The sequence below is a fragment of the Rattus norvegicus genome, chromosome 20, assembly GCF_021556685.1.
Source record: "Rattus norvegicus strain SHRSP/BbbUtx chromosome 20, alternate assembly SHRSP_T2T, whole genome shotgun sequence".
NCBI classification, from domain to species: Eukaryota; Metazoa; Chordata; class Mammalia; order Rodentia; family Muridae; genus Rattus; species Rattus norvegicus.
Window position 1 is genome coordinate 5,607,301 of NC_141553.1, and position 26,183 is coordinate 5,633,483.

General features: G+C 56.9%; 2 protein-coding genes across 7 annotated transcripts in view; both read right to left on the reverse strand.

Annotated features, from left to right (window-relative positions):
• Positions 1-1,789: 1,789 nt before the first annotated feature.
• The window catches only part of Col11a2 (collagen type XI alpha 2 chain), a 28,489-nt gene continuing 4,095 nt past the window's right edge, over positions 1,790-26,183 (reverse strand). Inside the window, exons 4-66 of one of the 6 annotated variants that reach the window (XM_087597046.1) lie at positions 26,005-26,167; positions 24,412-24,603; positions 23,588-23,665; positions 22,942-23,004; positions 22,159-22,332; positions 19,803-19,862; positions 19,657-19,698; positions 19,382-19,444; positions 19,053-19,127; positions 18,547-18,633; positions 18,240-18,296; positions 18,018-18,071; positions 17,884-17,937; positions 17,748-17,801; positions 17,545-17,598; positions 17,332-17,385; positions 17,201-17,245; positions 17,042-17,095; positions 16,466-16,510; positions 15,793-15,846; positions 15,581-15,625; positions 15,407-15,460; positions 15,009-15,053; positions 14,769-14,822; positions 14,634-14,678; positions 13,932-13,985; positions 13,569-13,676; positions 12,883-12,936; positions 12,549-12,602; positions 12,399-12,443; positions 11,436-11,489; positions 11,267-11,311; positions 11,107-11,160; positions 10,962-11,015; positions 10,793-10,846; positions 10,320-10,427; positions 10,114-10,203; positions 9,887-9,940; positions 9,565-9,672; positions 9,348-9,455; positions 9,192-9,245; positions 9,019-9,072; positions 8,811-8,918; positions 8,620-8,673; positions 8,386-8,439; positions 8,246-8,299; positions 8,069-8,122; positions 7,722-7,829; positions 7,385-7,438; positions 7,157-7,210; positions 7,009-7,062; positions 6,359-6,412; positions 6,082-6,189; positions 5,925-5,978; positions 5,751-5,804; positions 5,415-5,522; positions 5,252-5,305; positions 5,051-5,086; positions 4,810-4,863; positions 4,437-4,704; positions 3,610-3,722; positions 3,266-3,472; positions 1,790-2,810 (exon numbers count right to left, since the gene is read on the reverse strand). In XM_087597046.1, the coding sequence (XP_087453172.1) occupies positions 2,670-2,810; positions 3,266-3,472; positions 3,610-3,722; positions 4,437-4,704; positions 4,810-4,863; positions 5,051-5,086; positions 5,252-5,305; positions 5,415-5,522; positions 5,751-5,804; positions 5,925-5,978; positions 6,082-6,189; positions 6,359-6,412; positions 7,009-7,062; positions 7,157-7,210; positions 7,385-7,438; positions 7,722-7,829; positions 8,069-8,122; positions 8,246-8,299; positions 8,386-8,439; positions 8,620-8,673; positions 8,811-8,918; positions 9,019-9,072; positions 9,192-9,245; positions 9,348-9,455; positions 9,565-9,672; positions 9,887-9,940; positions 10,114-10,203; positions 10,320-10,427; positions 10,793-10,846; positions 10,962-11,015; positions 11,107-11,160; positions 11,267-11,311; positions 11,436-11,489; positions 12,399-12,443; positions 12,549-12,602; positions 12,883-12,936; positions 13,569-13,676; positions 13,932-13,985; positions 14,634-14,678; positions 14,769-14,822; positions 15,009-15,053; positions 15,407-15,460; positions 15,581-15,625; positions 15,793-15,846; positions 16,466-16,510; positions 17,042-17,095; positions 17,201-17,245; positions 17,332-17,385; positions 17,545-17,598; positions 17,748-17,801; positions 17,884-17,937; positions 18,018-18,071; positions 18,240-18,296; positions 18,547-18,633; positions 19,053-19,127; positions 19,382-19,444; positions 19,657-19,698; positions 19,803-19,862; positions 22,159-22,332; positions 22,942-23,004; positions 23,588-23,665; positions 24,412-24,603; positions 26,005-26,167 (4,762 nt within the window). In that variant the 3' untranslated portion in view covers positions 1,790-2,669. 6 annotated transcript variants of the gene reach the window in all.
• Positions 4,279-26,183, reverse strand: part of Wdr46 (WD repeat domain 46) — a gene marked incomplete at its 3' end in the record, with an annotated part of 127,752 nt that continues 105,847 nt past the window's right edge. The window contains 1 exon segment of the mRNA NM_212491.2: positions 4,279-4,315.

Consider the following 26,183-nt stretch of genomic DNA (forward strand, 5'->3'; position numbering starts at 1 on the left):
ACACACACACTGGACATACTTCAGCCCCCTTAAGGGTTGAGGTACAGGGAATAAGAAATTGATGGGTGAAGGAGGGGAAAAGATTTAGTGATATTGTAGGGACTGCAATATTCTGGGTTGTTTGTTTTTGAGACAGGGCCTCTGTGTAGCTCTGGCTGTCATGGAACTTGACTCAGAGATCTGGCTCTGGCTCCCAGTGCTCAGAGTTTAAAGGCATGAACCACCATGTGCCCAGGCTGGGACTATATTCTGATTACTTTGCAATGGAGAAGATAATTTAAGTAGAAGACAGCAGACAGGGAGAAAGGCAGAACTGTGGCACTCAGATGCAGGAGGGGTCTCCACCTGTGCTGTCTCTACTGGCATTAAGTCTGCACCTGCACTGACTCTCCACCTGCACTGACTCTCCACCTGCACTGAGTCTGCACCTGAACTGTAGTCTACACCTGTACTTGGTATCCACCTGCACTGAGTCTGTACCTGAACTGTAGTCTGCACCTGTACTTGGTCTCCACCTGCACTGACTCTCCACCTGCACGGAGTCTGCACCTGTACTGAGTATGTACCTACACTGTGGTCTGCACCTGCACTGTGGTCTGCACCTGCACTGTGGTCTGCACCTACACTGTGGTCTGCACCTGCACTGTCGCCTGCACCTGCACTGAGTCTCCACCTGCACTGACTCTGCACATGTATGGGAGTGGGGGGTGTCACCACCTGCACACTTAAGTCTCCACCTGCACTGACTCTGCATCTGCACTGAGTCTTCACCTGCACTGAGTCTACACCTGCAATGAGTCCGCATCTACAGTGGTGTTTTCACCTGCACTGTGGTCTGCACCTGCACCGAGTCTGCACCTGCACTGAGTCTGCACCCTCAGTGAGGTCTTTACCTCCACTGAGTATGCACCTGTACTGGAGTGGGAGGTTCCTGGGATCAAAGATGAGTAGGGTCCGAAGAAGTCCCATGGTTTTGTCCTTCAGCAGGAACTGTCTAGGCGATGCAGTCTGGGACTCACCACAGGGAAGTGTTGGGGATGAGGTGAGTGTTGAATGCAAATGCAGCCATCCCATCCCCTGGGCTAGACAGGAACTGGGCACACTGTAAAGAGGGACCCAGTTGGATAAGGCCCTGGAGTAACTCTCAACCTCCACTTGGCATTGACAGCAAGCAATGCTGTGAAGATGGGAAGCCCCCAGAGAGCAGGAGGCCCTCGAGGGGTGACCAGAGCAGGCCTGAGCTAATGAGCAAGCCAGAGAAGGGCGATGGGAAGAAAGGAGGTCAGCATCCTTCGGCAGAGAAATCGGAGTCTACGCACACACAAAAACCAGAGAATTAAAAAGATGCTTATACACATCTGTAAATCATGTGCCCGTGGGAGGCCTGACTTCGGTTCTGACTTTTGACAATGTTGCAAGCCTGGGGATACAATGTGTCTTGGGGAAGGAGATGCAGAAGTGGAAGTCTCAGAAGTCAGTAGAGTTGAGACTGAACCAATCAGAGCCTTCTAACCTTGAAGACCTGAGGGCAGCTGTATTTGAAACATGGAGGAGGCAAAGCTCACACCGCCAGCCCCAGAGGCAGCAGCCCTGTACTGGATCAGAGCCCTGTGCATGATGTCCCTGGGGCACCCATTTGGGGGTCTGTTCTTGCCACCTGGGCTGCTTAAACCCTGGCACCTGCTGGAAAACTGTGTGTAGGGTGAAGCCAGCCTTTTGGGGGACAGGAGCTCTGTGTGAAGCCTGGAGGAGCCTGAAATAATAACACAAAATACCAGCACACACCCAGGAGGAGACAATCACATTGTTTAACCGTCAGTCAGGAGGGACGTGGGCACAGGGCTGGAGAGGTCCTGGGAGTCCCTTCTAGCCATAGGCTAGACAACAGCTTTCTTTCCAGGATCAGGGAAGGTGAGAGGAGGTGTGGCCAGGACAGTGACTCAGAGCCACAGGGAAGAACATCTGTATCTCAACAACCTGCCAGAGGCAGGTCCTGCACAGCCCTCTGGTCTGGTCTCCCCTCGGGGAGCGGCCTGGTCTTAAGTAGCAAGAGATTACTCTCAGGGGACAGATGTGTCATGGAGCTTACACCACGGGGCAAGAGGGCTGGAGTCCTGAGGCAGGGGAGACCGTGTGTTCCAGCATTCTTAGTGCCCCAGGTGGAAGGAGAGGAGAGGTTCATCCCAGGAAGTCACACCCACAGGCACTAAGGAAACCCTGAGGGAGGATGTGGTGCGGGCCCACCCTTGCAGCACCTGTCCCCAATATCTGCTGGGATTTTGGGCATTTTCTCTTTTTATCTTCTTTGTTACTTTGTTCTTCCACTCTTTAAATAATTAATATAATTATTTTTTTAAATACAAAATACACAGTGTCCTTTCTCTCCCACGTATTTCGGGTGACAGGGAAGTGTTTTAAATAAAGATCTCAGCTCTCTAAAGGGTCATAAGTGGGAGAGCTGGAGGCCCAGGTACCACCCTTCCCCTGGGCTGTCCTGGCACCCCCCGCCCTGCTCACCCCACACCTGGGTGCTGCCCCTGACTTGAGGCTTGAGGTGCCCTGACCCAAGGCCCCCTAGACAATGAGGGATCCTTAGGAGAGGTGGCATGGAATCCACACTGTGTGACTCCAGGTGGACCTGGTTTTGGTCGACAGGGTCAGAGACAGGCCTAGCCCATGAAGCAGACAGGCCCCAGAAGCACCCCTCCCCGTCTTGTAGGGGCCCCCAGGTCTGAGAAGGAAGCATCCAGCACGGGCAGCTGCTCCAGCACAGGCGTGCGCACCTCTAACACCGTCCGGCCTTGCTGGGTCTTCACGGAGTGGGGGACAGGAAAGGAAGATGTGTGAGCACGGTGAAGCCTCCCTGCATGGCCCCCTGACCTCAGCCCCAGGCTTGACTCTCCTCTGAGGATCTTGACCGTATGTGGATGATTCTGGATGTAAGTTTATCAGTGTGTACCTGCTCTCAGAGGCGTGTGTTTGTAACCTCTGTGTGCCTCTCCTGGGCACCTGAATGTCCAGTTGCCAGAGCCTGTATAACTCCGCATAAGGCAAGTGTGTGTGTACACACGAGCCCACATGAGCTTGACTCCCATTTTTCGAAGCCTCCTCCTTAGCCCTTTAAGTTCCCTCCCCACAGGAGCATCTGGCCCTGGGAAGTTGTACTCCTCCCTCTGGTTCCTGGGCACCCTGTTGAAAGCGGCTCCCTATCTTCCTGTAGCCCAACTCTGGGACCTGCCACCCACCCGGCACTCCTGGTCCCCACCTGACAGCCATCTCTGAACTCCTTGACGTAAGGGCTGGTCTCAGGGCTCAGCTCATCCTCATTGGCCCCTCGGAGTTTCAGGGGACCGTCCTGGGATACCCCAGAGCAAGGGTAGGAAACATCCTGGTGGGCAGAGACGCTGAGCAGCCGCAGGAAGGTGAGCTGGACCACGCCCACTGGGGAGCCTTCAGAGTCCACGTAGGAGAACTGGGGAGAAACAAGAGACAAGGGTGGCAATGGCAGGGTCAGGACCGGCAAACTGCGGTCTTGGGACGACGGAAGCAGCAAAGGTCACAGGGACAGGATGGACAAGGGTGGCCAGACTGAGGGCCAACAGCTCGCACCTGTGTGACGTCATCCCTGGGTGTGACACAAGTCTCCCCTCCTGCTGTAAAGTTGCAGAACACCCGGAAGGCGTCCCGGGCACAGCCCTGGTTGGGGTCAACCCAGTACTCTCCTGTAGGGGGAACATGGAGGTCAAGGTCACAGAGGTCTCACGATCCCAATACTCCTCCATTTACAGACTTCCTTCCCTTGCTCTGCCTCAGCACCCCGGAACCACAGCCCAGTCCCCCAGTGCTTTCCTACTCACAGCTCCACCCTACCTCAGACATTAGCACCTTGCAGCCCTCCCCAGCCTGTGCCTGGTACCTGCATCACCAGTACTGAGTCTGTGCTGCTCCGAGGATTCAGGTGCACGTGCACACGCTGTGAGTGTGTGTGTGTGTGCGTGTGTGTGAGTGTGTGTGTGAGAGTGTGTGTGAGTGTGTGTGAGTGTGTGTGAGTGAGTGTGTGTGTGAGTGAGTGTGTGTGAGTGTGTGTGTGAGTGTGTGAGAGTGTGTGTGAGTGTGTGTGAGTGTGTGAGTGTGTGAGTGTGTGTGAGTGTGTGTGAGTGAGTGTGTGTGTGAGTGTGTGTGAGTGTGAGTGAGTGTGTGTGCGTGTATGTGAATGTGTGAGTGTGAATGTGTGAGTGAGTGTGTGTGAGTGAGTGTGAGTGAGTGTGTGTGTGAATGAGTGAGTGTGTGTGTGTGTGTGTGTGTGTGTGTGTGTATACTGGGAGTCCTGTCAGCTGCTAGGACGCTGAAGCCCTTCACCGAACCCCAGCACCTTCACTAAGATCCCAACTCCCAGCCGCCACTTTGCAGTGCCCCGGCCTGAGGCTGGTGCTGACCATCGGGAAGCTCTGGGTGGCACAGCTTCAAGTCCTGGCAGGTGCGGGCAGGGCTGTCCTGGGTCCCTGTAGGCCTCCTCATCTGTTCGATCTCCTCCCGCAGAGAGTCCAGTGAACCGAAGATCTCCTCCAGTCCTGCAGGACTGCCCGGGGCACCGCCAGTGGGTGTGGCCTCCTCATCCTGCATCAGTTTGCTTCCGTCCACAGAGCGCCGGGTCTTCTTGGGCATCTGGATGGGCAGTGGCTGGATCACCTCGCCCGGGGGACCCTGGGTGGGGACAGAGAGGGTACAGTGAGGTCCCTGTCAGAGTAAAGGGTAGGCCCAATGGAGTGCTTACAGCCAGAGCCCGGTTGGTTGCCGCTCCTCACTCACCGGGTGTCCTGGAGGGCCCTGAACACCTTTCTCTCCTTTGGGTCCAGCGGGGCCCTAACAAAGGAATTAATAAAGTCAGGAGGTCAAGCATAGGCTCGAAGTCACAAAGGGTCAAACTGGTCTCTTGGCAGAAACGAGGGATCCCCCATTGAGACAGGAGTGTGTGGGGTTGCCCTGAGGAGACAGGGTTAGTTAGGGCCAGCTCTGGGAGGGCCTAAGTGAAGGCTAATAGGTCACTCACTGTGGCTCCTTTAGCTCCTTTGGGGCCGGACGGTCCCTGTAAGTGAACAGAAGGGGTCAGCTCAGCACAGGGTACAGGACGAAGTCAGGAGTGCGGGAGCAGCACAGAGACGTAGGGAAGGGAGAACTGAGGGACACCCAGGACTGGACAGAGCATCTGCAGTGAGCTTACGGGATCAGGAGGAGAAGGTGGCGTACTTACAGGCAGGCCAGGAGGTCCTCCAGGACCGATAGGACCAGATGCTCCTGGGATACCCTAGAACAGCATAGGGAGAGGCTGGGTCCCTCAATTCCCCACTCCACAGGACAGTTCCTATCCCCACCCCACCCCAGACATCTCTGAGCCACGTCCATCCTGTACCCACCGTCTCTCCCTTTTGTCCAGGTGAGCCCTGAGGGCCAGGAAGGCCACGGTCACCCTTCTCGCCTTGCTCTCCGGTCGGCCCAATCAGTCCGATGAGGCCTGGATGACCCTGGATAAGGGGGAAAGCGGCCACAGGGATGCTAGGAGAATGTACTCAGATGAAGTAGGGCAAGAAGAAAGGGAGACAGACACGGGCTCTGGAGGAAGCGTCAGCCGGGAATGGTCCCATGAGTAAGAACCCAAGGTCTGGGCACTGGAGGCCCAGAGCAGAAAAGTGGGCACTGGGCATCCCCGTGGGATCTGGGGCTGAGGCGTGTGACCCCGTATCTTCTCTTACCTTCTCCCCCTTGGCGCCAGCATCACCCCGGAGGCCAGGAAGCCCTGGGGGTCCCTGTGGGGAGACAGGAAGCCACTCTCCTTCAGAGGTGGATCCAAGTTCACCTTCTATTCCCTCCCTCACTCTAGCCAGTCTGGGGGACCCACCCACCCACCCACATAGCCAGTCACTTACCACAGGACCTGGGGGCCCAGCCTGGCCTGTGGCTCCAGGGCGGCCTTGCTGACCCTATAGGTTAGAAAGAACACCCCGGGGTCGTGAGGATTGTCGCTACATTACACACCGCCCATGGCTGGCACCCTCCTCCCAGATCCTTCACACTGCAACTCACCACTGAGCCAGGGAGCCCTCGAAGACCATCGGGGCCAGGCTTCCCTGCTGGGCCTGCAGGGCCCACAGGGCCCGTCTTTCCTGGGGCCCCCACAGCACCAGGGTCCCCCTGAAACACACAGAAAGAACTTGTCCTCAAAGGCAGAGGAGGTATAAGGTGGAAAGGTTGGGGCTCAGAAGCATGGGCAGAGGGCTCAACACAGAAGAGGTGGGCATCGGGAAGACATCTGGGGAGGATGTGGGCTAAGTCCCAGCACCCAGGGTGGCCTCTCCGTCACCTTGGCTCCCTTCTCTCCTTGTCGTCCCTCCGGACCAGGAGTGCCAGCGGGTCCCTGAAGAAGAGAGGGGAGGGAGGGGATGATAAGATGGTAGCCAGCCCAACTCAACTCAGCCCCCTCCCATCCTTGCACACACACGTGCATGCATACACACGCACACCCACTTATGTACACGCATGTGCACACAGAAGCATGCACACACATGTACACACACGCTTATGCACACACTTATGCACGCACACACACAAGCATGCATACACATGCACATGCTTATGCACACACAAACATGCACACATATGGACACACACACAGAGGACCATTGACAGATGGTGAGGACAGGAGCGAACACACCCACTGTTTAAACAGAACCTCACTGCCTGTGGTGAAGAGGCACTGGGCCACTTTCCCCCATCCCACTGCTTGCTCCGCAAACTAAGAGCTTGGGCCCCGCATCTTGAGTCTACCTTGATAGTAAGTTAACCCAGATCAAAGCCCGGGGACAAAAACACCCAAGGTGCCAACCACAGCAAAGATGGCCGGCTACGTATACCACACCCCAGCCAAAGATAACCAGACACCAGCAGCTCCCTGCCATCACCTGCCTCACCTCTGCCCACCCAACCCACGGACGGGCAGCTGGATCAACCTACCCGCTTTCCAAGAGGTCCAGGGGGCCCGTTCTCCCCGGTGGGGCCGGGAGATCCCTAGGGAGGGAAGGCATGAAGAGAGTGAGTAGGCCTCAGTCAAGAGACCTCTGGGAGCAGGTACAGGGGAAGAGAGGGGCTGCTGCTCACTCACAGGCTGTCCCGGCTCGCCATCCTCGCCTTGGCTTCCCTTAGCACCATCCTGGCCCTGAAGGAGTGAGAGAAAGTCAGAGGAGGGTCCCCAGCGAGGATCTGCTCCTGCCATCTGCAGAGTCACCCTGCCGAACCCTGGCTCCTCGAGACCCAGGCCCACCTACCACACAGAGGCAGACCGACGAAGCACCACCATCTTAACCTCTCCCCCTCCCTGGATAAGACTTACCCTTGGGCCAGCTTCTCCGGGGGGGCCAGGGTCCCCAGGAAAGCCAACGGGACCCTAATCCAGAGGGAGAACAAAGTCAGCACCCCAGCTCCCTAAGGGCCCACGGACACATGCACACTCTCCTCCTCACATTTGGAAGAGGATCTCCTGCACCCCTCTTCCCTGCCTCATCCCTCACTTCCCCCGCACTCTGCCCCAGGAGACCACACTTCCACAACCTCCCTCCCAGCCATCACCCCATCCTTGGGCCCCCATGTCCTACAGTGCCGATGCCCACAAACCCCAGTATTCCAGGGTCTCCCATTCCCAGAGCTCCCCCTTTAGCCCCCAAACTCACAGGGTTCCCCTTGGGGCCGTCATCGCCTGTAGGGCCTTTGGGCCCTGGTGGTCCAGCCTCTCCTGCCTGCCCAGACTCTCCTTTCTCACCACGCTCTCCACGTGGACCCTGCAGAGCGAGTGGAGGGGTCTTGATGTCAAAGAGCTGGTCCCCACTCTCCAGGCAGCCTCAGCCACCCCTCAGTCACTTAATGACAAAGGGACAGTCAGAGTCAGGCCAAGAGGGAGTCCTGACCCCTCCTCCCTTCGAGGAAATGGTGGCTTGGCTCCATCAGCAAGGAGAGATCCCAGAACGAGACAGAGAAGGACAATGGGGTTAGAGAGCAAGGCCTCAGAGTTGTCACTTACCTTGACGCCCGGCTCACCCTGGACTCCTGGAGACCCCGACTCCCCTGGTTCACCCTACAAACAGATGAGTGTCCGAGTTTCCTCCTGAATCCTGATGGTCCCACATCTCAGCCAAGAACAGGCAAAAATCTAACCCTCACCCCTTCAAGACTGGAACCTTCACCCCTCTCTAGTTACCTTCTCTCCAGGGGGACCCAAGTTTCCGACACCTCCAGGGGGACCTTGTGGGCCCTGGAAGAGGAAAAAGAGTCATTATTCGGGGGTGCGGAGGCCTGGCTGAGAGCACAGCAGGTAGGGAAGAGGATGCATTGACTCACATCAGCACCATTGGGTCCAGCAGGGCCTCGAGGTCCTGGGGGGCCAGGGGGTCCCTGTATGGGTGGGGCACGAATGCATCAGGACGGGGAAGGGAGGGAGAGGAGGGGCTAAGGGTGAGCAGGGTGGGTGAGCAGAGATGGGCAGATGGTGAGGTCTGGGAGGTCTGCAGTGGAGCGGCAAGTTGGGGAATGACTGGGTGGCCGGGGGCTTGGGCAGGAGAGGGTCACACTCACCATAGGCCCCACGTCTCCTGTTTCTCCCTTTTCCCCAAAAGGTCCTGGCAGGCCCTGGGCAGGAACAGGAAGCAGAGACCCAGGTGATCAGCCCTTGTCCCTCTCCCTGCAGCCACAGCTGGTCCTCTGTTCCCCCCTCATAGGCTCACCCTGAGCCCCACCTCTCAGGCCCTGTACCCAGCCCTGCTCACCTGTAGGCCGATGGGTCCAGGGGGCCCATTGAACCCTCTTGTTCCTTCGTCACCTTTGGCTCCAAAGTGTCCCTGGGGTCCGCGGGCTCCGGGCTCGCCGTCGGCTCCCTGGAGCAGGGACAAGGGTGCAGTGGTAGGTCAGGGGTTGGCCGTCCTCCAGCTATAAACCCGCAGGGCTGGGGCTCTGTGGAAACCCAGAGACACTCACCGCAGCTCCAGGCTGCCCCACAGGACCGATGGGACCAGGAGGGCCAGGAGGGCCCTAGGAAGAAAAGAGAAGTCAGAAATGCCGGGGTGGGTGGGGGTGGGGCAGGGCAGTGAGCACAAGGGAGGGGGAGGTTAAAGGCCAGGAGATCAAGGGTCAGGGTCATAGACACTTACATGCTCACCCTTGTTTCCTTTGGTTCCCTTCTGCCCAGGGTCGCCCACCTCACCCTGCAGGGGAAGGCGATGAGGTAGATGAGTTAGGAGATATGCAAATTAGACAGAGGTCAGGAGGTCAGCACCGGACACATCTGTGGGTTTGGGTCCCCTCACCTTGTCTCCATCCTCTCCTGCCACGCCTGGGGGTCCCGCGGGACCAGGAAGCCCCACAGGGCCCTGCACCCCGTCACGACCCGTGGGACCAATAGGGCCTTTCTCACCCTGCACAAGGCAATGGGAGAGGTTATGGCTGGGACGCAGCCTTCAAGCCCCCCACCCCACAAAACACCTCGGGAGCCACCACCCCTCAGCTCACAGCTCCCAGGCTCACCGGCACGCCTTTCTCTCCTGCTGCCCCAGGGGGACCCTGTGGGCCTGGACGTCCAGGGGGACCAATGGGGCCCCCTGATCCTGCTGCACCTCGCTCGCCAGGAGAGCCCTGAGGGAGAGATGGACTCAGACCCTCCCGGCAGGGGACCCCAGGACCCCTGACCATAGATCTCAGGACAACAGGAAGTCGAATGGACCCCGACTCACCCCAAATGTCCTCATGCCTAGGCCCACGGCCCCTGCCACAACCTGCCCGAATCTTCCCTCACATCCCCTTTTCTGGTTCCCGCCCAGCGCCTGCCTCTCAAGAGCCCCAGACTTACTGCAGGGCCAGGAGGGCCAGCTGGGCCTTCATTTCCCTTCAAGCCAGGTCCGCCCTAGGAACCAGATTTAGGGTGAGGGGTGAGTGAGACTTCACAGGCATGGGCCCCCAGAAGACACGGGAAGTGTGGGCTTTGGGAAGATGTAGGCTCAGTGAGAGAAAGCGGGGTGTCATATCAAGGGGATCCGATAGTGAGCTGTATCCATAGGCTTTCAGGGTTATACTCACAGCAGTGCCCGGGAGGCCTCGCTCTCCTGGGAAGCCTCTCAGACCAGCGGGGCCATCCTTCCCTGGGGCCCCGGGGGGCCCGGGGTCACCCTGAAATGAAAGGAGGGGTGATAAGCCATAATTTGAGCAGAGACCCTGGCCCCCCGAGCCACGCTGGCCCACCCTGTGCAGCCCACCCCCAACTCCTCCCTGCCAGCCTCACTGACCTTGGTCCCATCTTTTCCAGCAGTTCCGGGCAGCCCTTGCTCTCCAGGAGGTCCTGGGGGGCCAGGGTGACCTCTCTCCCCCATGGGGCCGCTTTCCCCAGCTGCTCCCTGGGAAGCGTACAGTCTGAACTCAGTTCCGTCTGCCCTGAGACCCCCCAACTCTGCATCCCCCAACGTGCCAATCTAGGGCCCCTTAGTCTTGCCCAAAAGCCAAAATTGTTGATGCTCTCCTGGATGCCACTGGGGCTTACTCCCCAGTGTGGAGTGACCCCGCCACCTTGTGCCACAGCCAGGAAACTTCTCAGAGAGAGAGAGAGAGAGAGAGAGAGAGAGAGAGAGAGAGAGAGAGAGAGACACCCAGGAAAGAGCTAAAATGTGGGGTCTCTGCCCAGGCAAACAGTCAGAGCTGAGTTACTGGCAGAGGGGGGCCTAACTCCAGTCTGGGGTGCATTCTCCCCTGCGGGGAAACATACCTGAGGTCCCACCACTCCGGGCGGGCCTGGGGGGCCGGTCTTCCCTTGGAATCCCTGAGGGGACAGCCAGACAGGACAGGGGTGGGTGACAAGAGGAAGCCCAGCACCAGGGCAGCTGGCTCAGCAGGACCCAAGCCCCTCCTCACCCCACACCCCTGGAATCACTCACCACTTCTCCTCTCTGGCCTGGGTGTCCCGGCAGCCCGTCTTTCCCTGCGGGGCCCTGGAAGGAAGGTTTGGGGTCAGAGGGACTCTTGATGCGGAAGAAGAATGAGGGAGAAGGAAGCGATGCGGGCCACCTTGGGTCACCTTACCGGAGGGCCTTTGGGGCCAGGGAATCCATTGGGGCCTTGCGGTCCAGGAAGACCCTAGAGACAGAGAAGGGATGAGTGGGGGGCAGGCTCTTGATAGAGGAGCACACACTTCTTCCCCAGGGAACACGGAGAACAGGGAGAGCACTTAAGCCACACTCACCCTCTCTCCGGGCGGCCCGTGAGGACCATCACCACCTGATGTTCCCTGTGAGGAAGAGAAGTCAGGGAGTGAGACGTGTGTTTATCAGGCACCCCCGAGGAAGAGGAGTGTGGAAGGCTGTGGAGGCTCAGCATCAGGAGACAGACACAGCCTTGCAAAGTCCACTCACCTTAGCTCCAGACTTCCCAGTGGCACCTCGAGGTCCCCGCTGACCCCTTGGACCCTAGGTAGACAGAAGGGGGATGTTAGAAACATCCTTGAGTCTTGAGGAGTTCACAGTGTTGCTGAGGTAGCCTTGGACATTTGATCTTCTTTTTTTTTTTTTTTTTGGTTCTTTTTTTCGGAGCTGGGGACCGAACCCAGGGCCTTGTGCTTGCTAGGCAAGCGCTCTACCACTGAGCTAAATCCCCAACACCACATTTGATCTTCTTGCTTCTACCTGAGCCTGCTACACTCAATGGATGCAGTGCTGGGATTGAACCCAGAGCTTGGACAAACAGTGCAGTGCTGGGATTGAACCCATGACTTGGACACACAGTGCAGTGCTGGGATTGAACCCATGACTTGGACAAACAATGCAGTGCTGGGATTGAACCCAGGCCTTGTGCACCCTGCAGTGCTGGGACTGAACCCAGGCCTTTTGCACACTGCAGTGCTGGGATTGAACCCAGGCCTTGTGCACACTGCAGTGCTGGGATTGAACCCAGGCCTTGTGCACACTGCAGTGCTGGGACTGAACCCAGGCCTTGTGCACACTGCAGTGCTGGGACTGAACCGAGGCCTTGTGCACACTGCAGTGCTGGGACTGAACCCAGGCCTTGTGCACACTGCAGTGCTGGGACTGAACCCAGGCCTTGTGCACCCTGCAGTGCTGGGATTGAACCCAGGCCTTGTACACACTGCAGTGCTGGGATTGAACCCAGGCCTTGTACACACTGCAGTGCTGGGACTGAACCCAGGCCTTGTGCACCCTGCAGTGCTGGGATTGAACCCAGGCCTTGTACACACTGCAGTGCTGGGACTGAACCCAGGCCTTGTGCACACTGCAGTGCTCTTACCAACTGAGCTGCTGCCCAGCCCGCCTCTTTGACCTTGAGCCACTTTGTAACGGGTGTCTGCCCACAGCACTCACCGTGGGGCCCCGTTCTCCCCGAGGTCCTGATTTCCCAGACAGGCCCTGGTGAGAAAAAAGTCAAGCAGGCATTATGTAAGGCAAGACTCCCACAGTGGCCCCTCCAGCCCCCTCCAGCTCCTCCCGGATATGCATCCTCCCCGCTCTTACCCGAGCTCCCTTCTCTCCACTGGCTCCAGGAAAACCAGGAAAACCCAGAGATCCCTGAAGAGAATGGAAAAAGAGGAGGTCAGGGGTCAGGCGCCTAGGAAAGGCCAAAGTGGGTGAAGAAAGGCCATCAGAGCAACAATGGTGCTGCCTGGGCCGTGCCAGCGATCAGGTTGCCTGAGGACGAGCCCTACCACCCCACAGGCCTCTGTTTCCCCCACACAGTGGGAGTCAGTCAGCTAAGACCTCTCTAGGGAACCCCACTGGCATGGGGCTCCTGGGGTCAGAGGTCAAAGAAGGGGCAAGGAGAAGGGACAGAAATGAGGCATCACAGCACCTTGGGACCCTGGCGTCCGGGGTAGCCAGGCAGACCAGGAACACCTAGCTTGCCCTGTGGAAGGACAGAATGCAATTAGGCAAGATGGGATCCACAGGCATCTAGCAGCAATACTCCCCACAGAAGCCTCCAGGTCCACCTCCCCCCAGCACCCACTGCTATACTACCCAGCCAGACCTCTTTCACAGGCCTCTCCCCTCCCTGAGGGGGAGCACCAGCCCAGATCCTCTCTGAGACACTCCCCTCCTAGTGCTCCATCGTGCCCAGGAGGACGCAGAGTTGTAGGGAACAAGGTTCTGCATCTCATAACCCAGGCTCTGCCCTTCATCGGGGTTCATAGCCATCCTAATGACCCCCCACAAGCTTCATCTAGGAAGCTGACTGTCATGGGGCTACCCGTGGCACTGACAGGACAGGGCCACGCCCCCTCTTCTTCCTCAATTCCCCTCCCCACGTTCTCACCCCAGCTCGCACCCCCATGTCCTCCCTGTGCCTACCATACCAATAATTTTTCTTGCCTTCCCATGCACCCACCTCAAGTAGCTGGCACCCAGCAGATACCGTGCACAGAGAGGCACAGTTAACTCACAGCTATCCTTGAAGGTGCCACCAACTTCTAGTTGGCACCCCATGTCCAACCTGCCCCAGTGACCAAGGCACCCTCCCCATCTGCTTCACGCCATCACCTTCTCGCCCATGAGCCCCGTGGGCCCGGGGTCTCCGGTAGGTCCAGTGCGCCCTTTCGGCCCTTCGGGGCCATCTTCTCCCCTGGAACCAGGGACTCCAACCTCGCCCTGGGAGAAAGTGGGGCGGTGAGTGTCAGGGACAGGGCTAGGCCCTCAGGAGAGGCAGGCACCAGCAAGGCTGGCTGGGGTTGGTGGGTGTCTGAGAAGACACGGCAGGATGGCAAAGACAGTGACTGGAGGGACCAGTGTGGCCGGCTGTGGCTGCATCTCCCTGGGGCCCAGCTCTAAAGGGGGCAGGGCAGTGGAGGGGGAGGACAGGAGCTGGAGAGTCAGGTGGGGACAGATAGACAGATGTCTACTCACCCTGTCTCCTTTCACACCTATGTCACCTTTGAACCCAGGAAAGCCGTCCTCACCCTGGGAAAGACAGAGGTTAGCGGGCACCACAGAAGGTAAAGGGGGGAGAGGGAGGGTCAGGGGACATGGGTAAGGGGTGGATTTCGAAGTTGAGAGGGCAGGGGAGCACTAAGGGAGAGGAGGGCAGGGGGGAACATTGAGGAAGAGGAGGGAGAGGGAACACTGAGGGAGAGGAGGGCAGGAGGAACACTGAGCGAGAGAAGGGCAGAGGGAGCACTGAGGGAGAGAAGGGGCAGGGGGAACACTGAGGGAGAGAGGAGGGCCTGGGGAGCACTGAGGGAGAGAGGAGGGCATAGGGAGCACTGAGGGAGAGGAGGGCATGGGGGAGCACTTAGGGAGAGGAGGGCAGGGGGAGCACTGAGGGAGAGGAGGGCAGAGGGAGCACTTAGGGAGAGGAGGGCATGGGGAGCACTGAGGGAGAGGAGGGCATGGGGGAGCACTTAGGGAGAGGAGGGCAGGGGGAGCACTGAGGGAGAGGAGGGCAGAAGGAGCACTAAGGGAGAGGAGGGCAGGGGGAGCACTGAGGGAGAGGAGGGCAGGAGGAGCACTAAGGGAGAGAAGGGCAGAGGGAGCACGAAGGGAGAGGAGGGCAGAGGGAGCACTGAGGGAAAGGAAGGCAGGTAGAGAAGCCAAGTGCACACAGCTTACCTTTTCACCCTTGTGGCCCTTCAGGCCCCGAATCCCATCCACGCCCTAGAATTGAGTGAGGGTATAGGTAGATGGAGAGACCGGCTGGGTTAGCATACTGAGCTCCCCTATCTTCTTCCCCGGTAGACAAGTTACCTTGACGCCTCGAGGGCCTGGGTATCCTAAAGGACCCTGAGGTCCGGAGGGGCCCTGCAGGAAGAAAGAGGGACTCAGGAAGGGCCTCGAGATGTCGCCGTGAGGGCCTCAGCGGAGGGAGAAATGGAGACCACACTGGATGTTGGGGGTCACAGGACTCGGGGGAATCCCAAGGACTTCAGCACCCCCTCCCCAGTCAGAAGACACCCTCAGAGGGGAAATAAGTATGCAGGGTCTCACCTGGTTCCCTTTGGTTCCAGGGGGTCCTTCCTTCCCTGGGTGGCCCTGCAAGGAGGAGGCAGAGAATGGGAGAATGGGACTGCTGGGCCTTGTCAACTTCCCAGGAGTCTCTGCAGTCAAAACTGCCTGTCAGCCAACACAGCAAGAACCTCGGCAGCCCCATGGGTGACCTCATCCTGAGTGACCTTACAGCCGCCCTGAGCGACCTCATGGTGGTCCCCATGAGTGACTTTACAGCTCACACTCCGAGTGACCTCATAGCCATCCTGAGTGACCTTCCAGCTGCCCTGAGTGACCTTCCAGCCACCTTCCAGCAAAAGGTACACACTGGATAAACAATGGCCGCTGATGGAGCTCGCAGATGCATGCTGGGGAGAAGAGAGGTAAGGACCACTCACCGGGAGTCCATCTGATCCCGGCATGCCAGGGAGGCCTGGTTTCCCACGAGGGCCCTGCAAGAGGAAGGGCATGCTCACTAGAAGAATTAGTTCTCCACGGCGAAAGTCCCAGGGGAGAGGGACACGCTCCTCACCCACCCCTAGACCCTGATGCCCTGAGAGTCAGTTGCCCACCTTCTCTCCATGAGGTCCAATGGCACCCTGAGGTCCGGGGAGGCCCTGCATGTGGAGAAAGAGAAGTCATGGGAGCCTCAAGGCTGAGCCGTTCTCTAAGTCCTCAGTAAGAGCAGGAGGGCCTGATGCCCTGTCCCCACCCAGACTGTGACCTGTACAAGGCCTACATGGCATCACTAAGTTTGGGAAGATGGGTAGGCAGGACCACTCACCTGAGTTCCAGGAGTGCCCTGTTGTCCGGGAGGCCCTGGCTCTCCTTGAGGTCCCTAGAAACAAGCAGCCAGAGAGGGCCAGACCAGGCCCAGGCAGGGGTCAGGCTGGGGTCAAGCAAGGGTCAGGCAGGGGTCGGAAGATGGTGACAAAACAGAGAAGATGGAAAGCCTCAAGGGTGGTCAAGAGGACAGGGCAGGAAACAAACAGGAAGGGGTTCATAATGGCAGCCAACAAGACTGGGTAGGGACCTGCAGGGGGAAAGGGGTGGGTTCTCTATCCCAATCACTGGGTAGGGACCTGTAAGGGGAGGATCAGGTTCTCTATGCCAATCACTGGGTAGGGACCTGCAGGGGGAAAGGGGCGGGTTCTCTATGCCAATCACTGGGTAGGGACCTGTAAGGGGAGGAGCAGGTTCTCTATGCCAATCACTGGGTAGGGACCTGTAAGGGGAGGATCAGGTTCTCTATGCCAATCACTGGGTAGGGACCTGCAGGGGGAAAGGGGCGGGTTCTCTATGCCAATCACTGGGTAGGGACCTGTAAGGGGAGGAGCAGGTTCTCTATGCCAATCACTGGGTAGGGACCTGTAAGGGGAGGAGCAGGTTCTCTATGCCAATCACTGGGTAGGGACCTGCAGGGGGAAAGGGGCGGGTTCTCTATGACAATCACTCACCAAGCTCCCTTTGGGGCCATGGGGACCATCCATGCCTCGGACTCCCTGAAACACAAGACAGGGTAAGCAGGCTGGAAGCTGGGGCCAGGCCAGGAGCACTGTGGTTTCTGGGAAGCCTGGTCATCCCAGAGGGTGGACAGCAGACGCTCGATCAGACCGTGCATTCATCTCAAACCCAGACTGGCATGGCCAGCGCGGACCTGCAGGGTGTGGGTCTGAGGGTTTGAGGGCTTGTTTTCCTTGAGAATTCTTTTTTTTTTTTTTTTTTGGTTCTTTTTTTCGGAGCTGGGGACCGAACCCAGGGCCTTGCGCTTCCTAGGCAAGCGCTCTACCACTGAGCTAAATCCCCAACCCCTTCCTTGAGAATTCTTGTTGTGTTTGACTACAGCCAGAGCCCTGGTGCACTGCACTGTACGAGCCACCAAGTGCTTCTTGGGGGGAGCTAGAGCAGAAATAGGTGGAGTCCAGGAGTGGAAACACTCATAGACAGGGGAGGAAGAAAGAAAATATCAAGAAGGATGGGGAGTTGGAGAGATCAGGGGTGAGGTCGAGGCTGGAAGCCGGGGTGTCACTTACCGGGGGCCCAGGAATACCAGGAGGGCCTTTAGGGCCAAGGAGTCCTCTAGGTCCCTGCATTCAGAGATGACAGGGACAACATCAGCAGGCGACAGGGAAATGTGTCCCCTTTTATGCCCATTGCTCCCTGTGGCCTCCCGGAGCATCCCAGACACTCACTGACTCTCCAGGCAGCCCGCGGGGCCCAATCTCTCCATCGTCACCCTGGAGAAGGAAGGCACACTGAATGAACCAACCTGGCCTTCTAGAGTTCTCCTGAGTCCAGTCCCCACCTTGACTAAGGCACTTACCCTCTCTCCGTCCTCACCGGGAGGCCCAGGAAGGCCCTGAGCACCTGTGTCACCCTGGAAACGAGGGAAAAGTGAAAGGGGACCTCAGGTCCCTCGTGGGGGCGAATACTGATCCCTTCCCTGAGCTCCTAGCCTCCTTGACTTACTCTGAGGTCCCAACTTTCCCTCTAGAGGTCTGTCCCCATAACTACAGCCGGCTCCCTTCACACTCACCCTTTGTCCCTTTTCACCAGGTAGCCCAGGCAGTCCGTCAAAGCCTCGGTCACCCTAGGAAGAAGAGGGAAAATCAAACCGAGGGTCCAGCCCTGCCCCATCCCTTCCTACTCTGTCCTGAATGAGGAGGGACTGTGTCCCATGAGAAACTGGCAAGCCCTGGTGGGGCAGGCTAGGCAGATCTAGGCGTCACAGGAAGTTACCTTCACGCCAGGTTCTCCGGGCATCCCACGGGCTCCATCAGCACCTGCTCGGCCCTGGGGGGTGCAAAGCAAGCGTGAGAGCAAGAAAGGACATGACAGTCCCCTCTCCTCCCAGCTCCATCTCCAGAGGACTCACCCTTCGCCCAGCCTTGCCAGGAGGACCTGTGAGGCCCTGAGGTCCTCTGGGGCCCTAGTGAGGGGAGAGACAGGAACGGTTAACGGGCACAGAGGAGGAACACTAGGCTGAACACTAGATGTGGGGGTTGTCACCTGTGGGCCCAGGTCTCCAGATTCTCCCTTCAAGCCAGGGCTCCCAGGCTGACCCTATGAGAGAGAAGATGGCCTCATGGAGGGACACAGCCAACAGGATCTCAGCCCCCGCCATGTCTCCCCACCAAAGAAGCAAGACAACTTCCCACCTGGTCCTTTTACAGAACTAGCTACATCTGTGCACACAAATAGGGACACCACTTTAACATCCGAGTCACTCACCAACGGTCCAGGACGGCCCGTGTATCCCATGGGGCCAGGGGGCCCACGGAGGGCCAGCTAGAAGACGGGAGAGACAGAAGGGGCAAGAGGAGGCCATGTGAGAGAACCCCAGCACAACCCAGGTCTGCCCGTCCTCTGTCTAATCTTCACCCTGTGAGCTTCACTCTCCCCCATCTCCCCTCAGCCTAAGAAACCCACCCTCTTTCCACACCAGTCTTCACGGAGCCCTTCCTAAGCAAGCATCTTCCCTTTCCACCACATTCCTCCCTCTACCAGGACCGCACCCCTGCCCCCTGCCCCCGCTCACCCGTGCCTGCTGCAGAATTGCCTGGGCCTGGGCCTCCTGGGCTGCCACCACGGGGCCCTTGTCACCACCACTGCTGCCAAACCGGAACTGAGGGACAACAGAAGATTCAAGCTCCCCCTCCAGAACACCCAAGTGCCCTCCGAGCCAGAGATGCCACGCAGCGTCTCAGGTGTGCCCTGGCTCCGGATGGGCACTCAGAGGCTTCTAGACTCTCACCCTTCTCCCCAGTGTAGCCTCTTTGAGACCTTCCTCTGGTTCTTCATCCCCTGAAACGTGAGATCTTTCGGCCTTGTCTTAGAGGACCCATGTTTGGTCCCGGGTCTAAAGAGACTGTACTCTTCCCAACCCCAAAAGATCCACCGCTCCAGCTCCTCCCGCGGTCACGGTCCATGCCCTGAGACTTCAGGTATGCACTGTGGTGCCCAGCTTTCCCTCCACAGCCTTCTCCGCTAGTTCTTCTCTACCCCCTACCCCGAGCCCATTTCAAAGACCAGAAGATAACTCACTGGGAGCATCAGAGATGTACCAGGAGGACCAGGAGGTCCGTCTGATCCAGGGAGCCCTGCCCGGCCAGGGGGGCCCTGCGTGAGAAAGAATAAGAATAAGCGGGAACCAGAGCATGTTAGGGATGTGACATCATTTTGAGATCCTTCCCAACACAGACATCTCTAGATCCCTGCTGAATGCTCTACCCTGTGGAGAAAGATGGAGGAGGCTATGGGGAACACAATCAAGTCTCTAGTTAGCCGATTGATAAGGGATTGCCCACAGCAAGTACCCCAGGGATACAAGTGGCTCCTCTGAGGCTACCCAACCCCCCAAAGCACTCACTCACCCTCTCGCCAGGGTCTCCAACTGGGCCTGGGTTCCCCTGGATGCCAGGGGGTCCAGCTAACCCCTGAGGGACAAAAGAAGGAAAGTCAGATGCGCATGTGAGACAGGAGGCAGGGCACATACGTGGCTGGGGTTTCTGCAGCAGAGGTGTGGGAATCTGGAGCTTGGGTTCGGAAGGGCTCTTTAGAGCGCAGACCTGGATGTACCTAGGCAAGTCACAAAAGTGCCTGCAGGAAACGTCTCTAACCATAGAAAGGGCTAACAGAATCTACTCACCGCTGGGCCTTCTGGGCCTGGAGGTCCCTCTACAAACATACCCTGTGGAGTCCGACATCCAAAGTTAGAGGCCACGGGGCCAGCACCTACCCCATTATTTCCTCCTTCTGTCCACCTCCCTCGGATCTGTGAGCGGTGTGACTTACAGGCTCCAGCACTGCAGGCTCTCCCTTCTCTCCCTTTAGCCCCCGGGGTCCGTGGGCAACCTGAGGGAGACACACATGTAACCCCCAGTGGGGCCCATGAGCAGCCAGGACACCAGGATTGTCCCACCCCAACGCCCGTCCTTACTCGCAGGACTGCCTGCCCACTACCTCCAAACTCTAAGCCCTGGACCCTGCTCCACCAAAGCGAGCATATGCTGCCGCCCTGAGTGCCTCACCCCTTTAGGGATTCCAAACGTCAGCATTCCTCTTATGGGGGCCCCCACCCTGCTACCAAAGGCTCCTTCTGACCCCAGGAATTCTTAGCTACTTCTCCATCCTTACCCCACTTGTCATGTACTGGGTAGGTTTATTTCTTGGGTGTAAGGCAGGGGACCGGATGAGAATCTGATTTTAAAAGCCATGGGTTTATCTCCAGAAAATCAGAGTGTGTGTGCCCTGATGTATAGAAGTTTATCTAATGTAAGGGGCTTACAAGTTAAAAGTGCCCAGAGGGGCTGGAAAGATGGCTTAGCACTTAAGAGCACTTGTTCTTGCAAAGGGCCCAGACTTGTTCCCACGTGGTGGCTTACACCATCTGTAACTCCAATTCTAGAGGATCCAACACCCTGATCATCTGACCTCCATAGGCATCAAGTATGCATGTGGTGTACATATATATATAAACATATACCTATGCGTGCATGTGTGTAGGCGAAACACACACATAAAGGAGATTTAGAAAGCTGTTGTCACTGATACCCCAAATTCAAGCTTCCCAACTGGATTTTTGAAAAATACAGCTCTTGAGGTCAGTTACCTAAACCTTAGAAGTAACTCCCATAATCCCCTAGCTCCCTTCCCAGCGAGAGTTATTTGCCTCCCTTCTCCTCCCTTAACCCCCTCCCCTTAAATTGACCAGTCTCCCCTACCCACTCTTCTACCCCAATTCTCACTCTTGAGCTCTAGGCCAGACAGAGAGGATGAAGGTCATTTGCTACCACTCCAACTCCCCTCAACGAAGACCTTCAGAATCCTCCCCTCCACCCCTACCTTGGCCAGTTAGGCATGATCAGTTCAACCCCAAACCCCAGTTCAACCCCAAACATTCAGAAAGCAGCACAAGGCGACAGCAAGGGTGGCCATAAGGGATGGGCAGGGCACAGCGTTAGGCAGCAGCAGCAGCAAGGGGACAGCCGTAACAACAAGGCAGGGGAAGGACAGAGCAGAGCCAATGGGAAACAGTTCAACAGTCAAGGGTGTTTGAAGACCTGGGAAAATCACTGAGGAGACAAACAAAGGGACACCCACTTGGAAGCAAGACGTATGCCAGAGCCAAGAAAAATGAAACATGGCCAAGATGGCTAGAAAACATAGTGACCAAACAGGAAGTGCTTAGAGAGACAGGAAGCAGCAGAGAAAAAAAAAAGGATCCAGGAAGTAGACCTTCAAAAAAACAACATGGCTACCGTGACCAAGAGAGAAAAGAAATCCAGAAAAACAAACAAGGAGTGACTCTTGCAAAGAGAATTAAGACGATGAAAGGCAGGGTCCAGGAAAAACACTGACATCAAGGCGAGGACACAAAGATAAATATCTATGTCCACAACGGATATCCTTCTAATTCTGATTACCCATGAGTGGCTTATTGCTAAAGAAAACTGACACAAGACATCAAGAAGATCAGAACATAAAGTCCTTTAGTTCAGCCTCACCCAGTCACCAAAAGGGACATGAAGGCTTCAGAAGACAGAGAGACACAGACCAGATGTGGCCACAAAGGTTGGAAAATGTCAAACGGGAAGCTAGGAACTCTGGCATCACCATGGACACAAAGTTGTTTTGAGCAAGAGATGAGTGAGACAGATGGGCGCCGGACACAAGGCAGCTGTTTACTGACAAACAGGTTCATAACATCCATCTTGATTTAGATAAGGAGTGGCCAAAAAAGAAAGGAAGTGTGGTAGGGTTGAAAAAAAGTCCAGTTGCCACAGAGAGAGGATCTACAGGGAGCCACGGGGTAAGACGTGGAGAAAGAGAGAGAGCAGAAAGTGATCTTCTCAAGCAACAGACATCTCATGTGAAGGGAATGTGACAAACCAACAGGAAGTAGCTCACAGTCAACAAGGACCAAACAGGAAGTAGCTCACAGCCAACAAGGATCAAACAGGAAGTAGCTCACAGCCAACAAGGATCAAACAGGAAATAGCTCACAGCCAACAAGGATCAAACAGGAAATAGCTCACAGCCAACAAGGATCAAACAGGAAGTAGCTCACAGCCAACAAGGATCAAACAGGAAGCAATCCACGTAGCGCCTCCTGATGGCAAAGGATGGACCAGGAGCTGCTTCCACTTACGGCTCCTGTGTGATCTGTCTCCGCAGAGAGGGCAGGGCCAAGCTCGGTCTCCTCACGATAATCATCCCCATAGCCATAGGTGTAATCGTAGAACCCTGCTGGGGGCTCTGTGCCTCCCTCCCCATATTCCTCTGCCTGGAAACTGTCAGCTGTTGGGGGGACCTGGAGATCTGTCTGCTCCTTCCCAAGGACCGGGAGGGAGGGACGATAGATAGAGGCATTAGCTCTGAGAACAGATGTCCTCTGGGCCCCGGGGTTTGATAATATCTAGCCCAAAGGATTCTGAGGGCCTCTGGGACTGTGGTTTTCTCCCCCAAGGGATCAAAGGGGAGGGATTGAATGGAAACAGAATGACTACCGAGCACAAAGTAGATGTTTGGAAATGGGCATGGTTCGAGGGAACTGTAGAGAACAAGAGGGATGGCCGGAGGGCTGGACACAGGACAGTCCATAGACATACTGACAGATGAGGAGTCCACCACCAAAGACAGAGAGAAGAAAGTGAGAGTGCTGGACAGAAAAGGGACCTGAGAATGTTGCCGTGGCGCAGGGAGGAGCTAACTTAACACCAACATGGAGAATCTACCTTACAGTCAAAATGCAACAAGGACGCCATGACTCCAGAAGAATCGGCCATACTTAAGACAAGCGGGTAGAGGTCTAGAGTGACCGGAAATGTCTTAAGTAGGTATATAAAAAGCCCTCCGGCCAGGGAGGCATGGCCTGTCAAGATGCTATGGGGGTAAGGGGACTTGGCTGGGATGAGGCTAGGGGTGAAGTTACCTCTTCAAGAGATGGCAAGAGGCTGGACTCCAGGACTCCTTCCTCTTCACCTGGGGTGGGGTACTAGCCCCAAGGGAAGGAGGAAAGGAGTGGGGAGGAAGGTGAGAGAGTAGCAGGGAAAAAGGCAAAGCTGCAACCTATCCTCACCACAGGCAGGATCTGGGATGGGGGTTGGGGGAAATCTCAGATCTTGCAGCCCCTTTGAGGAAGACAGTGTCTATAAGTTGGGGGCAGAGATCTGGATGCCCCGTTCTACCTGCCGATAACCGCTGCCTCTGGTCCTGGGAGGAGCCCTGGCAGTGGAGGAAGCTGGGTGTCGGGAGGGGGGAGGCTGGCCGAGGGCTTTGCCAGAGCCTCCAGCTGGAGAGGGCCTCTGGGCTGGTGAGGGGGGTGCCTGCCTGGCTGCTGACCTCTTGGCAGGAGGGTTAGACTTTCGGGAAGGGGTCCGACGCCCCCTAGGGGGAGGGGGAGCCCTGTGGTTGGAGCTCTGAGGACGCTGCAGTGGAGAAATGGGGGAGGGGGGAGGCAGTGAGCAAGTGAACTTCCACAGTCTAGTATCTGTCCCAGAAGCTGGGTATGACGGGGGCTTAACACAGAGGGCGCTGAGAGGAGAAAGGGGGGAGGTGAAGGGGACCTTGGAGGTTACCTGGTAATCAGGGGATGTCTCTGTAGTCATCACATCGTAATAGGGGGGTTCGTAGTCATAGTAGAGAGATTCAGTGGGCTGGGAGCAGGGAGGGGGACAGACAGGATGGGAGGTTCGGGTCGGGGGCATAAGGAGATGGTACAAAGGTTGGAAAAGGTGTGTAGGGTTGAAGAATGAGAGTTGTGAACAGAGCAGAGGTGTCAGCAAGGGGGGGAGAGAGGGGGCAGGGGAGGAGAGAAAAAAGGAAATGGGTTTTCCCTCGTGGATGGAAGTAGATACAATTAAGAGATTGACCCTTCAGTCTTCAGGCTGCCCCAAGAACACATCTGTCACCCCGAACTCCCAGGCTCCCCAACCCAGACTTCAGTCCCTCCTCCCACTGTACCCCCGAGACACTTGGTGAGCCACAGACACTCTGTTCCCTGAGATTCCCTCTACCTCTAGTCCCTCCCGACCCTCTCCAACCCCCATGGTACCACGCTTCAGCTCCATTCACCTGTCCCCTTTTCCTCAGGGCTCACCTGCCCCACTACTGTCTCCCAATCTCTTAATTCAAGAAAGAGAAGGGAAAACCCAAGGCAGACAGGAAGAAGACACCACACAGGCAGGGTGCGCAGCTCCTGCCAGGGCTGCTGCTTCTTCTTCTCCTTTTTATTTTTAAATGAAAATAAAAAGGCTGATGACTGAGGCCTGGGAGGAGGGCATGATGGGGAAGGGGAGGTACAGCTGCAGCCTAACAGGACGGGCAACGAGGACCGGACTGCCCTGGAGAAGCCCAGTGTCCTCCCCGAGGGCTGCAGTTTCTGTCTGCCCGACTCCCTCACCTGCTGCTGGGGCTCCTGGTTCTGTGGCTTATGAAGTCTGGCTGGCTCCTTCTTTGGAGATCTCTGGGCCCTGTGAGGCTTCTGAGTCTGAGGCCCGTCCCTCTGTTCTCTCTCGCATTCCAGGTCCTTCTGTCCACAAGACTGATAGGCAGCTTGGACGCCCGGGACAATGAGGAGTTCCTGAACATCACCCTGTGGAGATGAGGGAAAAATGACAGAGAGATAAGGGGGAGCTCGGAGAGGTGGAGGGAAAGGTCTAGGATGAGGTGACCGGGTAGATGGTCAGGCAAGCACACGGACGAGCAGGTGGGTGCGTGCACCCACAGGTCGGTCAGAGAGCGGGTGTCTGTGAATAGGTGTCTGGGTGGTGGCAGAACAGAGAAACTGGCTGAAGGGACAGATCCGGTGGTGAACAGGTGGTGTGTGGATGACTGAATGAATAGCTTTGTGTGTCATGGGAGAAGGTCATGATGAGTCCCTACAGGGATCTCCGTAGCAATGGAGGACAGTGAGGAGGACAGGAACCTTTCCATCCCATCTGTAAGGACTCCCATATCTCAGAAAGTCAGCGGTGAGCCCAGGGTCACTTGGAGGGACAGGCCAGATCTAGAACGCAGGCCTTCCACTCCCTGCCTCTGTGGCCATACATGGGCCTCTCCACAGTGGCTTCTAGAGACAGGTACAGCCTTGGATGCTTGGCCTTACAGCATCAGCGATGGTGGGGGGCCCCATGGGTGACCTCTGGAGGTGAAGAATCCGGCTCCTTCCGAAGCTCAGTGGTAATCCCTGGCATCCACACACGGTGCTTACACACTGGCTCGCCTCAAAGCCAACTCCCTGGGATAGCAGGGAGTTCACACAAATGCGCCGTGTTTCCCTTCACCAATGAGGCCTGGTATTCAGACAACAGTAGCTGGCTATGTGGGTGTTGGGTGGATGGATGGATGGATGGATGGATGGATGGACGGATGGATGGGGTGGGAAGGTGGGTGGGCCAATAGAGGTTCAAGTGCAAGAGAAAGATGGTGGATGAATGGATGGGTGGATGGATGGATGATGGCTCAAAGGAGGCATGGGTTGCACAGGTGGAGGACAGGCGAGTCCGTCAATATAAACCTAAGGGTCTGAGGAGAGAGCTGCCTTGGTAGATGCTCAGGCAAGAGGATGAATAGGCAAGGCGGTGCGTGCATCCGTAGGTCGGTCGGTCGGCGGGTGTCTGGCAAATAGACATGCTAGGTGGACCTAGGGTGAAGGCACACATGAGAGGTTGTCTGTGGGTGACTGGATAGCGAGCCATGTGGACGAACAAGTAAATTTGTTGAGGGAATAGAGGGATTGGTGAACAGGTGACATGTGGATGACTGAATAGCTGTCAGTTATATCTATGGTGGGTGGTGGGGGGCTCTTGCTGTCCACTGAGAAAGTCGACCCTGAAGGTAAGAAATGGAAATTTAAAACAAACAAACAAACAAACAAAACACCTTGGGAAGAAAAACAAAGGCTTAAGCCTAGGAAGGTTGGGGTCTGGAGCCAGAAGCACGGCCACGAGATGTGGGGACAGCATCACCCTCCTCAGACTGCCGTTGTACTTACTTCAAAGACTTCATCATCGAGGACATGGGCACCAAAGATCACCACCCCGTGGGTGTCCAGCACCGGATGCACGCTTCGGGGAAGGGGCCGGGTGACTCGCTTCTTACAGTCCACAATGAGAGTGACAGACTGACCCTTCACAGCTACAGCCACATGGTGCCACCTAAAGGTGGTGTGAG